Source organism: Pelophylax lessonae (genome assembly GCF_965119305.1).
Source record: "Pelophylax lessonae genome assembly, chromosome: 4".
Taxonomy (NCBI): domain Eukaryota; kingdom Metazoa; phylum Chordata; class Amphibia; order Anura; family Ranidae; genus Pelophylax; species Pelophylax lessonae.
The window spans coordinates 423154446-423170535 of record NC_138771.1 but is presented as its reverse complement, the minus strand read 5'-3'; the positions used below and the strand labels follow the sequence as shown (position 1 = coordinate 423170535).

Sequence of the window (16090 nt, the reverse complement as noted above, 5' to 3'; positions counted from 1 at the left end):
GTACTAAAGTTTGCTACTATCAAAGATTTTACATTTTGCACCTTGTTTTACACAGAGCTGCATTTCAGTACGGTATTAAAATGTCAGAGGGGCGTAAAACACGACGATTCAAGGAGACTAATGAGAAAGCAGAGCTTGACAGACAGTGGAAAAAGATCAGTGCGGTAAGAATAATGCTTATTCCTATTCTGAATACTTGCAAATATTTGTCAGTAAAAGCACAGACATACTACAGCCGTGGCTAAAAGTTTTGAGAATTACACAAATAATAAGTTTCACAAAGTCTGCTGCTTCTGTTTTTTTCAGATCTTTGTCAGATGTTCCTATGGTATGCTGAAGTATAATTAGAATTGTATAATTATCAAAAGCATCAGTCTGTTCCTAATGATTTTCCTGGAGAGAAGTGGCTTCTTTGCTGCCCTTCTTGACACCAGGCTATCCTCCAAAAGTCTTCTCACTGTGTGTGCAGATGCACTCACACCTGCTAGTGAGCGACCAATATCGGTACCGTTGCCAGTACCGATATTTTGGCCAATTCTTATCGGTATTGGCCGACATTTTATTTTTATAGAAAAATTTTATTTATTTATTTTATTTTATTTTTTGACAGGTACTTTTGTGGAGGGATCTGGGGGTCTAAAAAAAACCCCAAACCCCTTCTCTGCACTTAAAAGCATTCAAAACGCCAAGTTTGGCTGTTTTGAATGCTGTCTTTTTTAATCTGGCGCCAGACAGTACCCGGACGTGATGTCACTCATGACATCACTTCCGGACTTTTGCATGGAGACCTGACCAGAGTCGGGACGGGAGACCCGGGTGAGCGGCGGAAGGCCGTTGGAGGCGGGGTGGGGGGAAGGTTCCCTCCCGCTCCTTGTAATGACAGCCGAGCGGCTTCTCAGCTGCATCTGTTGTCATTACAAGACAGCCGACCGTCGGCTATGAGTGCCGGTACCGGGGTGATGCCTCTAGCTGCAGGCATCACTCCGGTACAAGCACTTTCCGAAATATCGGTAACCTCTGGGGCCGATTCCGATATGTCGAGAAAAGTACATATCGGCCCTCCCGATAATAGGTCGATCCCTAACACCTGCATGCTGCCATTCTTGAGTAAGCTCTGCACTGGTGGTACCCTGATCCCACAGCTGAATTAACTATAGGAGACTGTCCTGGCGCTTGCTGGACTTTCTTGGGCCCCCTGAAGCCTTATTCACAAATGCAGTGGAAATGTTTTTTTTTTATGAGATAAGGTTCATTTCCATGGCAAAGAGAGACTTTGTGATTAATTGCAATTCATCTGATTACTTTTCATAACATTCCGGGGTATATGCAAACTGCCATCATAAAAACGGAGGCAGAAGACTTTGTGAAAACTAATATTTGTGTGATTCTTAAAACTTTTGGCCGTGGCTGTACGTAGAAGTGATCATGGCAGGGCAGCTGTGTGGGCTTCCTTGTCCTTGGGTTCACCTTGTTCCTTAATAAACTTGGGGCAGCTGTGGAACCATCCACTATGGCCAAAGGGGAGCAGATCAGAAATGTCCATTCCTGCTGGGAATTAACCCAGAAGTGCTGAGCTTTCAGCACTTCTGGGCTCAAAGCTGTTAAACTTCCAGCTCTGATGCCTGGTGTACAAGCAGATTGGGGCTCTCTGTCCTTGATCAGCTTTTACTAATGATGAGGGGGACATTAGGGACCAGTGGAACACAGTCCTGAAGACACAGGCTATGAGTGTTTATTTGCAAGTACAAATGTGAATCCAGCCTAAGAGTTTCACTTAACTGTATTCTTAAACATTTACACACTTTTTACATTTTTATGTTCTTTAGATCATTGAAAAACGGAAGAAGCTGGAGGCTGATGGGTAAGTTAATCCAGTATACAAAATATATATTACAGGCTTTCCTCTGCTTTATGTAATTAAGCCTTTCTTTCCAAATTTTTCTAGAAAACTTAACTAAAAACAGTTGGTGATTTATTTATTTTATTATAGTCAGAGCTAAAATAATATTTCTCTTTCGTTCATTGATGGACACAGCTCCTTTAGGATTCTTGACCATTGGGTTATACTGCTCCCTACAGGAGTAGAACATTAGGCAGAAAAATAACTTAACTATGCCTATGGGCAGTCCCAGGAGGTATACTCTCCCTCTCTGCTACAGGTACTCAGTTTTTTTTTTCCACCTAATCAGGAGTAGGGACTTAGTTCCTTGCTGCGATCGCTGGTCCTGGCAATTTTTTATTTTTAAATGGCTTTTTTCTACTGTGTTTTTTTCCTGCAAAATCTGCAATCAAGTGCCGGACTGGGCAACGGGCTGGATAATCTAGATCCAGTGGTCACCCCAGTCTGACCAGCACATGCATGCAGACCACAGCCCTGCACTAGGTCGACCGCAACTTAGCCCCACTGGACGGGGGCTGGCCTGCGAGTTAAACGCCTCAAGAGGTCGCATACGACCAGGCCTCAGCCTGAATCGCAGCGTTTCTCCTGGCTGACAGCCCCCCATTTTGATTGTGAGGGGTTCTGTCTGGAGCGGTGCCCGCCTGGTTCCCGGTATGGTGAGTAGCTGTCCCCCCTCTCCCCTGGAGGGTTTTGGGGTGGACGCGGGCCCCTCCCTGGGACAGGCGGACCCCTGGGTTTCCCTTCTTCCCGTTATGCCCACCTGTATTCTGGTGGTCCCTGTGGGTCGTCTAGCCCCCCCATCCATTCCCCCCATGTGAGTGTGTTACCTTATGTTTTATTTTATTTAATAAAACCCTTTCAAATGGTATCACGCTATTGGGATTATGTTCTCTCCTCCCCATATGCTGCTGAGCTTTTTTTGACTGCGCTGGTGCGATTCCTGTTGTGGATACTCTGGACCAGTGACCATCATTATAAGCCTGAATGCTCAAACACGAAAGTGGGTTGGGCCACAGCATCTGGTGAGTGGGCAATTCTCCTCCCCCCTTGGAGCACGGTGGTGGTGGTGATCCTTTTGAGAAACACGTCTTTGTACATTATCATCCCAGGAGATAGAGTGAAGGATTATGGACTGTTTGAGTCATTTCTGAACTTTTTCCTGCTGCCTATGTGACATCTATTGCATTTCGGACTTTTGTGCAGTGGGCACAGTATATTTTTTTGGCACTTGCTTCTTGACAAGTTTGCGCTACTATATATATATAGGGATATTGCTGAGTATCTATCTATTATATATCTTTCTCCATATGTTTTAGTTAAGTAGCTGCATAGCCAATTTATTTATTGGTGAGTGGTCCTCATTTGAAGCGCTTGGGATAGCTTATACCTTTATTTGGTTTTCGTTGGGCATTTAAGCTGTCATATTATATACTTCTCTACATTACCGAGCTGCTATGGATGCTATCAAATTTTTGGGATCGAGACAGGTTGATCTCAAGAATATTTTTAGCTCCAATCAGGTTATTACACCTGATGAGGATATCACCGCCACTTTAAAGATTTTGGCCTTCACCTTAGAAAAGCAAGTGAGAGCCTGGTGGGATATCAATACCATTGAGATCTACCTATCTGAAGGACTTATCAGTAGGGGTCTCAGATGGGATATGGCACCCCAGGATGGCCTGACAGATGATGAATCCACGAATGAGTGGTATTCATTCTTCCATAGAGCAGGCATAGAATTACAGTCTCTTATACTCAAAAGAAAAAAACGCAAGATGGAATTAATTAATGACAAGATTAAGGAACTACAGAAAAAGATAGAAAATATTCAGGAAACTACGGCAATTAAGGATTTTAATGAGAAAACTAAAGCGAAACTGGACAAGATTGATAAGGAGACACAATTAAAGAAAGTTAAAAAATTCAACAGGGATCTTAAAGATTTCAAAACAAATCAGGTTTATTGTTGGCAGGCTGAACCCTCTTTATATGGAACAGTTCCGCCAGTTCCCGTAGTCCCCGAAGTGGGAGCATCCGGAGCTCCATCGGGAACAATGGAACAGGGAGATGAACCCAGGACACCGAATGTGGTGAATAGGTTTCCAACTAGACCCCAAACCCCGTTTGAAATACCCCAGTGGACGGGACCCCCAAGGAAGGGACACCATAAACAACGTGGTAGGTCCCGTGGAAACCAAAGGGGAGGCACTAGAGGCTATCCCCAGCCTAATTATGTGAATACACACAATTACTATCAACCATTAGTGGGACAGGATGCAACCGGAGATGGGACCCCACGCCGACAACCTTTTTTAGGGAGAGGCAGGGGCAGGGGGAGGGGGAAGAGTCGACCCCAACCCCAGGGACGTCAAGGGGAACATTGGGGAAACCCAAACCCCAACCCAAATCAGTATCCAAGCAACAACGAGGAGTCAGAGCGGGACGGCGAATACAACGCCAGAAAAAGAAGGAGGGAATGAGAGGACAGGGTATTTATAATATTAGCTCTGTCACTCTAACAGACAAAGAACTCCATATACTGGACCAGGGCCTGAAGTGTGCCCCTAAACGGACCCTTAACAAATTTAGTACTTATATTGACACACATAAGTACATACGCAAACTTAACATCAAGAAATACCTTATTAGTAACCCCATTAATTCCGTGAGTAATACTTATTCTGGTATGGCGGTGAATAGTGGTTTGAGAAACAAGTCCATATGGAATCCCCCGGTTAGAAACAACCAGGCAGTTGAAATATTCAAAAGTTTAGTTTTGAAAGACCTCCAGCACCTACCGATTGATCATTCTGTTAAGAACAAAAGTAGACACATACAGGAGGGGCTGGAATCCCTTGAACAAAGGATAGACATTATCATCCGACCCGCCGACAAGGGTGGGGGAGTGGTGATAATGGATCCAGAGTTTTATCACCAACAAATACAGGGTATGTTGGCAGATGAAACCACGTATGTACTGTTGTCAAAGGATCCAACTAGTGATTTTGAAAGTGACCTCAGAGTTTTGGTAGACCAGGGGTACAAAAACCATGTGCTAACAAAAAAAGAGAAACAATACCTGGTCCCGAGTGCGTGCAGAATACCGATAGTGTACACGCTACCTAAGGTCCACAAGGATCCGAACTGCCCACCGCCCCGCCCGATAGTTAACGGGATAGGGTCGGTGTGTGCTAGGTTGGGCCAATATTTGGACACCTTCCTCCAACCCAGTGTCGTAACTACAAGGGCTTACCTTAAAGACACTAAGGACCTGCTTATATCGTTGGATGATGTGGTCTTGGGGGATGACTCGTCCGCTTTCTTAGTGACGGCGGACGTGTCATCCCTCTACACCATCATCCAACATGATGATGCTCTATTGGCCCTTAATTGGGCCCTGAGTAAGAGGGATGATTTACCACATAACCAGAAGTTGTTTATCCGGAATGCCCTGGACTTTTGTCTAGGGCATAACTATTTCTGGTATAATCAGTCCTTCTACAGCCAGAAGAAAGGTGTGGCAATGGGAGCGAAATTCGCTCCCAGTCTCGCCAACCTTTTTATGGCAGAGTGGGAGGACAAACATGTATTTTGTAGGGAGAGACCAGAACTCCTTTTCTATCGTCGATTCATAGACGATATTATTTTTGTATGGAACGACACAGAGTCCTCATTATTGAACTTCATGAGTTATTTGAATACTAATACAAATAACATCAAACTCGAGTTCAATTGGAGTTTAACGGATATCCACTTCTTGGACGTAAATATAAAGAAGGGTTCGGGCAGACTAACTACGTCTGTCTTCTTCAAGTCTACAGATAGAAACAGTTACCTGTCTATTCAAAGTGGACATCACCCGAACTGGCTGCGTAATATACCGCGTGGCCAGTTCATGCGAGTACGACGGAACTGTACATTTGAAGAAGACTATATCGCCCAAACCAATGTTCTTAAGGAGAGGTTTATCCAAAAGGGATATGACGAACAATGTCTTGAGAAAGAGATTGAAAATATTCTGGATATCCCTCGAGCTGCATGCTTGCAGAACGTGACGAGACCCACAAATGGATCTGACGATAAACAATGGAGTTTTTTGTCTGATTACTGTGAGGACCACAAAAAAGTAGAAGCCATCTTCAAAACCCATTGGAACATCTTGCAGATGGATGCAGTATTGGGACCTGTGTTGCCCGATGTTCCATCCTTCATTTACCGTAGGGCCCCGAGCTTTGGGGACAGGGTGGTGAAGAAGATCCTTAATCCCCCGGATACTTCCTTCTTTCCGGGTAGACGAGGGTTTCACAAATGTGGGAGATGTAAGTCATGTTCGTATACCCCCCAAAATCAGAGGAGACGTGAGTCCTTTTATGTTGCAGCAATTGACAAGAGTTTCGACATTAGGCATTTCATCACATGTGATACCACGCATGTGGTGTATGCTTTAATGTGTCCCTGCAAAATCATTTATATAGGACGAACTAAACGCACTTTGACAATTAGAGTTGGGGAGCACATCAGCAATATTATTAAGGGCAAAACAGAGCACAGTGTCCCAGCCCATTTCCGTTCACATCACCAACGGGACCCCAGTTGTTTACAATTCTGGGGTGTCGAGCGGGTGACACCCCCGTGGAGGGGTGCCAATTGGGTTAGGGAATTATCAAAGTGCGAAACAAAATGGATATTCCAGACCCAATCTTTGAGCCCTGTAGGATTAAATATAGAGTTGGATTTAAATTGTTTTATTAGTGATCATTGATTTTAGTTTCCAACTCTATATTATATTATTTTATACTTGATCTTTTTTGTTTTTTGATCTTTCATCTTTGGATGATGTGCGTTGGGAGGACCGTGATCCCCCAAAGTGTCCGCACACACAAATGTCCCTAGGCTTGTGACTCATGCTGTCTAGCGTTGGTTATGGGCTTAGGGTTATTTTAAATATTTTAATGATTTTACTTATTTATATTTAGTTTTGCCTATTAGTTTCCAATAGATTCGTGTTCTTTTTTCTGGTGTGACATGTTTTTGTTTATTATTATGATATTTTTGGTATATGGATTATACTTCCATACAAATTTTCCTTACATTGTTACACTTCCATTGGTAGATGGCACTGTTGTGCATAGTCTCTTTAAATGTGCATATAATTAACAGGTGTATTTTCACAATGTCAGGACCCAGACTTGAACCTGTGACCTCCAGTGTGTTTGCCAATGACTCTGCTTGCTGAGCCACCTGGAATGCTGGAGCTGCTGTTGTGCATAGTGTACTGAGTACACATAAATAACTTCTTGGTCTTCCTGGTGGGTGGAGCCCATACATCCGGCCGGGACTCTATGTTATTATTCTTCCGGGTCATGGAGACCTTACATCCGGCCGGGAATCCGTGCTATTATTGTTCCGGGTCATATGTTAATTAAGGAGGAAGTTTTAGCTGATTGGGCGTAAAGCTGAATCACTATGATTGGTCAGAACACGATCGTCGCTACCAATGGAAAGTGATGTAATTTACAGCGTTTTAAGTATGTATATACACTAGCGATTTTGTATGGATACTATCGGTCTATTGGTGGTTGAGTGGTTGGTGTCTTTTTGCTTTCAGCATAAGGGTGCAATTAACTTCCTGTGTGCTATACTTCCGGGTCGTAGGACGGCCCATTGTAGTGAATAGTGGCGAGATGGAGGGTTACTGTGCTGTCTTAGCCTGCTATTGGCCAGTATTCTACAGGCATCCACCAATAACCGATGGTGTGAACCTCGGCACCACCCTACTTCCGGGTTATAGGGTAATGTACCATAGAGATTAGTGAATTGAGAGGAAGTGATCCTGTAAATCTAGTCTGTGATTGGTCGACACACCTGAGCAACCACCAATGGCCGATGATGTCAACCCTGGCCCCGCCCTGTGGGTTGATGGGCATGGGTATTTAAGGTTACCGCCAAGCCGCCGTGGTCACGCTCCCGGGGAAGAAGTGGAAATCACGAAACGCGTCGGGGCGTGACCAGGCGATGTAACCAGGCTGTGTAAGAGGAGTTCGGATTACCCAGAAGGCGCGGCGTCCACGGCGTGGAGCCTGGACATCATCTCCCGAAGGGCATCCCTCCCCTATTCGTGACTGTTTTTTTGCGTTGGATGACATACAAGACATGTGAGTGTGTTACCTTATGTTTTATTTTATTTAATAAAACCCTTTCAAATGGTATCACGCTATTGGGATTATGTTCTCTCCTCCCCATATGCTGCTGAGCTTTTTTTGACTGCGCTGGTGCGATTCCTGTTGTGGATACTCTGGACCAGTGACCATCATTATAAGCCTGAATGCTCAAACACGAAAGTGGGTTGGGCCACAGCATCTGGTGAGTGGGCAATTCTCCTCCCCCCTTGGAGCACGGTGGTGGTGGTGATCCTTTTGAGAAACACGTCTTTGTACATTATCATCCCAGGGGATAGAGTGAAGGATTATGGACTGTTTGAGTCATTTCTGAACTTTTTCCTGCTGCCTATGTGACATCTATTGCATTTCGGACTTTTGTGCAGTGGGCACAGTATTTTTTTGGCACTTGCTTCTTGACAAGTTTGCGCTACTATATATATATAGGGATATTGCTGAGTATCTATCTATTATATATCTTTCTCCATGTGTTTTTTTCCTGCAAAATCTGCAATCAAGTGCCGGACTAGGCAACGGGCTGGATAATCTAGATCCAGTGGTCACCCCAGTCTGACCAGCACATGCATGCAGACCACAGCCCTGCACTAGGTCGACCGCAACTTAGCCCCACTGGACGGGGGCTGGCCTGCGAGTTAAACGCCTCAAGAGGTCGCATACGACCAGGCCTCAGCCTGAATCGCAGCGTTTCTCCTGGCTGACAGCCCCCCATTTTGATTGTGAGGGGTTCTGTCTGGAGCGGTGCCCGCCTGGTTCCCGGTATGGTGAGTAGCTGTCCCCCCTCTCCCCTGGAGGGTTTTGGGGTGGACGCGGGCCCCTCCCTGGGACAGGCGGACCCCTGGGTTTCCCTTCTTCCCGTTATGCCCACCTGTATTCTGGTGGTCCCTGTGGGTCGTCTAGCCCCCCCATCCATTCCCCCCAATCTGGGGTAGTATGGGTTCAGGCTGTAATGGTGGTGGTGGGGGGAGGGGGGTACGCCACCGGCGACTAGACTATCAGCTAAGGGGGGGGGACTGTATCTGGTGGGGGCTCTATGCCTATGTTCCTCCCTTCCCTCTGGTGCTGTTCTTGGGCCCCAGGGATCCCGCACAAGGCGGCCATTTTGTTGTAGCTTGTATCGTCTATGGCAGACGGCCATGTTTGTGTAGTCTGACAGCCATTTTTGGTTAGTCAGGCATACTAATACCCAGGGCTATTGCAGAAGAGCGTATGGACGGCGACTTCGGCTGTGAGAGCCCCTCCTTGTCGCCTGGTGCGGACTCCTGGGTCTCTCCTTTCCCTGGACACCGCACGTGGAGCAAAGTTTATCCTTGTGCTGCCAGTGCCTGTCTGGTGGTTTGGTGAGTGTGGTGGGGTCCTCTGTCTCTCTGCTGCAGGATGGTGGGGCAAACTTGTGGTGTTGCCAGCGCGGTTGGGATGTCCCTTAGCAGTGTTTGACCCTTTTTGTGGGGGGCTCCCTATTTACTAATGGAGTCTTTGGAGCACGTTTCCCCACCTGATCCCCTTTAGAGGCTGTGGGGCCCTCGGGGTCCCAACCATCCATTGATGCACTGATGGCGGACCTGGAGTCCTTTTGTGTCCTGGGTGAAGGTGGCTTTTGGGCAGTGGACTAGCAAAAAGCGCCCCCTGCTTCATCTGTCCCCTCCGATCCTGAATCTGATTCGGTCATTGTGGACTTGGCCCACCCTACGGGTTCTCGGCCACCGGCCCTGACTTTTCAGATAGTGAGGATAATTCCTCCACTCCTGTAGCTGTGCACGAAGACACACTGGTGGATGCACTGATTGTGTCTTTGTGTGAAACTTTAAAAAATGGAGGATGAAGCTGCGGCAGTGGCGCCGGTCCCCTTTGACACAGGCCGTCTAGAGCGATGTAGGTGTTTCCTTTTCCCTCCTATTTTGACAGATTTGTCGCAAAAGAGTATAAACTTCCAAAATGTCCCTTTGTGGTTCCTAAACGCTTTGCGATGAGGTACCCCTTTGAAGAGTCCCGGTGGTGGACCCCTGGTTTCCAGGTTGAATAAGCGACCATGATCCCGGTTAAGGAATCGCCTGCCTTTAAGGATCCAGCTGACAGAAAAGCAGAGGCTGTGTCCCGCAATATATTCACTGTTGCGGGTTTGGCGCTTAGGCCGGTCTTCACCATTGCCAAAAGAAAAGGAGTTAGCGCTATCCAGGTGTTGGTATTATAAAAGTACTGTAAAAACAGCCCATCGCTATGGAACATATTTTATTGGAAAGGCAAATGTTTAAAATGTGTAAAACACAATCAATAAAAGAGAATCAAACCAGTGTGGTTCCTGGCGTTTCCAGCGTGGATTAATTTGGACAACGCCACGGCTGTGGCTTAAGTCAATCACCAGTGGGGCACCGGAAGCTCGTTGGCAGCTCTGGAGGTAGCCGGCATTAAGCGGTGGGCAGAGCGATTTGTTTCAGGCCCTCTCTGCCATACACATTCCAGGGGTGGAAAACTGGCAGGCGGATTATCTCAGCCAGACGTTGGACCAAGAGGAGTGGTCCTTCACCCGGACGTGTTTCATTAAATTTTGTTCGGTGGGGCACTTCTGAGGAGGATCTGTTGACGTCCAGGCTCAACAGAAAGGTTCAGAGGTTTGTGGCACAGCCACGGGATCCTCTGGCTGACGCGCTGGTGGCCCCGTGGGGCCAGTATAGTCTGATCTACGCTTTCCCTCCTCTCAAGCTTCTGCTGAGGCTCTTGCGCAGGATCGAGGCAGAAGGGACTCCGGTCATTCTAGTGTCCCCTGACTGGCCTCGCCGTTCTTGGTATGCTGACCTGGAGCGGCTGGTCGCCGACGTTCCTTGGAGACTACCTCTCAGGGAGGATCTGTTGTCCCAAGGGCCAATCTTCCATCCTGCTTTACAGTCGCTGGCTTTGACAGCTTGGCTGTTGAAAACCAGGTACTGAAGGATAGAGGTTTGCCTTTGTCAGTGATTCCAACACTGCTGAAAGCTAGGAAGTCTACAATCGTACGTTGAAATTGTACGTTTCGTGGTGTGAGTCGCTTGGTGTCACCCTCGCTCTTTCTCGGTGGCTCGGGTCTTGACTTTCCTTCAATGGGGGGTTCAGCAGAAATATTCCTTGAGTACCATCGAGGGCCAGGTGTCAGCCTTGGCGGTCTTCTTTCAACAACTCCTGGCCACGCACTTCCTGGTGCGTACCTTTTTTCAGGGGGTTGGACATTTGACTCCACCGGTGCAATCTCCTTTACCGCCTTGGGATCTGAACTTGGTGCTTTCAGTCCTCCAGAGGCCTCCCTTTGAAAATATTTGGGAGATTCCACTGCTTACACTGTCCCAGAAGGTGGCCTTTTTGGTGGCGATCACCTCTGCTCGCAGAGTGTCAGAATTGGCGGCGTTATCTTGTCGCACCCCTTACTTGGTTGTCCACTAAGATAAGGTGGTTCTTTGCCTGTCTGTCGTTTCTTCCTAAAGTAGTCTCTGTTTTTGATTTGAATTAAGACATTGTGTTGCCTTCCCTGTGTCCTAGGTCTAAACATCCTAAGAAAATTGCATTGCATACCCTGGATGTGGCTCGGCGATTAGGGTGTACCTGGCAGCTATGGAGTCTTTTCGAAAGTCAGATTCACTATTTGTGCTCCCGGATGGGCCAAGAAAAGGACTGTCCGCTTTTTCTGAGATCCATTTCAAGATGGATCAGACAGACGATGACTTAGGCCTATTAGTTTCGGGTTCAGGTTCCTCTTTTCCCTGTAAAGGCGCACTCTACTCGGGCGCTTAGTGCTTCTTGGGCCTTCCGTCATCGGGCATCAGTGACGCAGGTTTGCAAGATAGCCACCTGGTCGCCAGTGCACACTTTCACAAAATTCTGTAAAGTGAATGTCATGACATCTGTGGGTGCTTCCTTTGGCTGCAAGGTTTTGCAGGTTGCTGTTGCGAGGGTCGGTTCCCTACTTGGGGGAGTAGTGTTCAGGTGGGCTCCAGTTGTTTTTTTTGTTGAGCTCCTGTTACATGGTTGGCTAAGGTTTAGCCTTGGGAATTTTTTGCTGTTCCCACCCCTTATGTTTGACACTGCTTTGGGATGTCCCAATGGTCCATAATCTTAAGGAGCTGTGTCCGTTAATGATTGAAAGAAAAAAATGGGATTTTTGACTTACCGTAAAATCCATTTCTCTGTGTTCATTGACGGACACAGCACCCGCCCCTCTATGGAGTTGTAATACTTCTGACACTGCTTGTAACAAAACTGAGTATCTATAGCAGAGAGGGGTTTATACATCCTGGGACTGGCCGTAGGCATAGTCCAGTTATTTTTCTGCCTAGTGTCCTACTCCTGTAAGGGAGCAGTATAACCCAATGGTTATTTAACCCAAGAAGGCTGTTTACTCAGTAAGGTTGATAGCGGGGTAGAGGTAGTTCACATTGCAAAGGTAATGTTCAGTACAATGAAGTGAAACTGTGCTCATTTTAATTACCCAATCATATTTTTTTGGATAGCATATGATTGGCTGAATGATTAGAGTGAAGGTAACTTCATTTTATTTACTACTATGTCCGTAAACTGTAACTGTGCTTCCTCCAACTTAAAGGATAAGCTAACTTTTTAGAGAAAAATTATAAATGCACATTTTTTTGCAGGTAAAAAAAATGTGCATTTATTGATTTATTTATTTATTTTTTAAACCTGTAAAGCATTGCACCAGCGATCAGTAGATCGATGTTGCCATGCAGGTCTCCAGCAGATCTATCAGTGTATCTGCTTGCCCATACATCCCGTATGGAAAAGCAGATACAATCTGACAGGAAGATAGAATCCACAGCACCGTGGTAGTTTATTGAAAACTACAAGCCAACAGCTGCAAAGGCTGTTTTTTTCACAGGACACTGTAAATGAGTGACGCGGCCAGAACCCAACTTGACCACAAATTGTGACAGCTACTGGGGGGGGAGGGGAGGGGAGCGCTGGCTGAGGACCCCAGAAGAAGAGAATTGGGGTTGCTCTGTGCAAAACTATTGCACAGGGCAAGTAAGTATAACTATAACATGCATCTAAAAATATTTATTAAAAAAAAGTGAATGCCTTTAATAAATATGTAATCCTTTTTGTGTGATCACAGCAGTGACTTATCCATTATGAGACAGCTCAGTATGCGGTTATCATAAGATCATCTTTTTAAATAATGCATGTGTTTTGGGAAGCCTTTGGGGTTGATTTACTAAAGGCAAATCCACTTTGCACTGTAGGTGCACTTGGAAGTGCAGTCGCTGTAGATCTGAGGTGGAAGAGCTGAAATGAGGGGAAGCTCTGCTGATTTCTATCATCCAATCATGTGCAAGCAAAACTGTTTTATTTTCCTTGCATGTCCCCCTCAGATCTACAGCAACTGCACTTCAAAGTGCACTTGTAGTGCACAGTAGATTTGCCCTTAGTAAATAACCCCCCTTGCCAAGTAGTATGTTTTATTTAACAGAGCTTGGGGTGTATATGAAGAAAGGCACTACACAGTAATTTAAAAACTCAACTTTATAAAACTAAAATAATATTGACATAAACAACCATTATTTAGGCTGGCTTCACAATTTTTCTTTGATACAGTGGGTATAGAAAAGAATCAATCATATTGTATTGCTTTAGCAGCCTGAAATAAAGACACACATTTTTTTTTATCCAGATGTATTTACTAAGTGCAACTTAGAACTTCCAAGTGAAACACCAATATGTCAGAAAAAAAACGAAATCAAAAACAGAATCACTGAGTTGAAAAAAGAATCACCTCCTTGTGTCAGTATTTTGTTGAACCACCTTTTGCTTTATTTATAGCCTTTAGTCTGTTGGAATATGTCTCTACTAACCTTGCACATCTTGACTTTGCAATATTTGCCCACTTTATTTTGCAGAACTGCTCAAGTTCAGTTAAATTTGATGGTGACCGTTTGTGTCTTCAAGTCGTTCCACAGAATTTCAATGTGGTTTAAGTCTGGGCTCTGATTAGCCCATGCAAGGACATTCACCTTTTTTCTCCTTCAACCACTGTGTGGTCATTTTTGCTGTGCGCTTTGGGTCATTGTTATGTTGGAAGATAAACATTCTTCCCATTGAAAGCTTTCTGGTTAGAGGGCAGAAGATTTTACTCAAGAATTTGATGGTATTTTGCCCATGTCCATTTTCCTTCTATCCTGACAAGTGCTCTAGTCCCTGCTGCAGAGAAACACCCCCATAACAGGATTTTACTAGCTCCATGCTTTACTGTAGGAATGGTGTGATTTGGATGGTGAGCTGTATTGGATTTCTCCTTTGTCCATGTGGCCTTAGAGTCTTCAAGGAGCATATTGGCAAAGCTCAGTCATGACTGCATGTGGACTTTTCTTGAGGAGTGGCTTTTTTCTTGCAGCCCTCCCATACTAGCCACATTTGTGGAGAATTTGTGATATTGCTGTCATATGCACACAATGACCACTCTTTGTCATAAATTCCTGCAACTGCTTCTGAATTGCTGTAGGCCTCTTGGTAGCCTCTCTGACCAGTTTCCCCCTGGCTCTTTCTTTCAGTTTGGAGCGCTGTCCTGATCCAGGGAGGGGTTGTGTTGTACCAAATACCTTTCACTTCTTAATAATAGACTTCACTGTGCTTCTAGGCATTGATAAAGCCTTTTGATTTTTTTTTTTGTATTGATTTCTTTCCTGACTTGTGCCTGTCCAACTTTATCCTGGAGATCTTTTGATAGTGCCTTGCCACCCATAGTTGATTGTTTACTTCAGTTGCACTACCGGAAATGAAGTGCTCCAGGAAAGCTCTTTTCATGTTGAGCTAATCAAAATAACCACAGCTGATCACAGTTGAAAGTCAAATGGCTTTGTGTGTCATTGAGAAGGTGATTAGCTACACCTGAGTGAGTTTACAAGTCATTTTTAGGAGGGGCGGGTCCTTTTTCAAAATCAGTGATTCTGTTTTTGAATTGGTTTTCTGACATGTTGCGGTTATATCTTTCACTTGGATGTGATAAGTAAATACATCTTTAAAAACAAAAACTTAATTTCAGGCTGAAAAGCAACAAAATGTGATTATTCTAAAGGGGGAAATTATTTTCTATACCCGCTGTAACAGGCTTTTTACCACAGCACACACAAATTGACAAAGTGTATATGTGTGCTACATTTCACTACCCTTCATTTAGGACACCCACATGCACATATAGAGTAGATGGTAATGCACCTGCTTGAATTTTACTAATTTTCTCTTTTTATTTACAGGGTTGAAGTGAAGAGGCCTAAATACTGAAAATATACATGTACCATTTGTTTTATATAATTTTGTTTTTGCTTTATTTTGTATTACTCCATTGTGCACAGCTGACAAACATTAACTGAACCTGATTGATCTTAGGAAACAAAATAGATGGCTTCTGCCTTTCTTTTTACAAACTCTTTAGAAAATGAATGCTTCGTCATGGTTGTTTTAGAAAACCTACAGGGTTGTTTTTTCCCTTCAGGTACTATGAGGGTTTGTTCAAAGCGAGTTTACAGGCATTTGATAAGTGTCTGCTCTGCAAATTCCAAGCCTAAAAGTAAAAACTAAGCTGAATAACTTGATTTACACATCACAGTATGGGGTTGTTGTTGCAAGCTTAACACTGTTTGCATCATTTGGAGCACAACATCTTTTTTTTGTTCTTATAGCTTCTTCTAGCAGACCAAAGCTGCAGACAGAATGGTGACCATAAAAATCCCTGCACTCGGATGCTCTTCTGCATCCAACACCATGTAAATAAATTCTAAATAATTTAGTCCAAAATATCTAATACACAGCCTAATTAGCCATTTTGATTAGCTGGGGTGGCAGGTCCAGAAGGTCGCATGTGTGTATACCGCAACCTTTTAGTGAATGACTAGAAAATAATTGGTTTAATATATGTATGTCTACCTAATGGCCACCTTCAGCAAGTAATTTGTATATATTTGTCTAATGGGTGATTTCATAAGTCTGCTTGCTACATGTTATCTAAAAATCCTATATGTGGCCTCGTACCCTGCAG

General features: G+C 44.8%; 1 protein-coding gene across 1 annotated transcript in view; it reads left to right on the top strand.

Moving 5' to 3' along the window:
• The window catches only part of IK (IK cytokine), a 74324-nt gene extending 58909 nt beyond the window's left edge, over positions 1–15415 (top strand). The window contains exons 17-19 of the mRNA XM_082255004.1: positions 56–164; positions 1827–1861; positions 15309–15415. Of these exons, the coding sequence (XP_082111130.1) occupies positions 56–164; positions 1827–1861; positions 15309–15336 (172 nt within the window). The 3' untranslated portion in view covers positions 15337–15415. The remainder of the gene's footprint in view (positions 1–55; positions 165–1826; positions 1862–15308) is intronic.
• Positions 15416–16090: the final 675 nt, after the last annotated feature.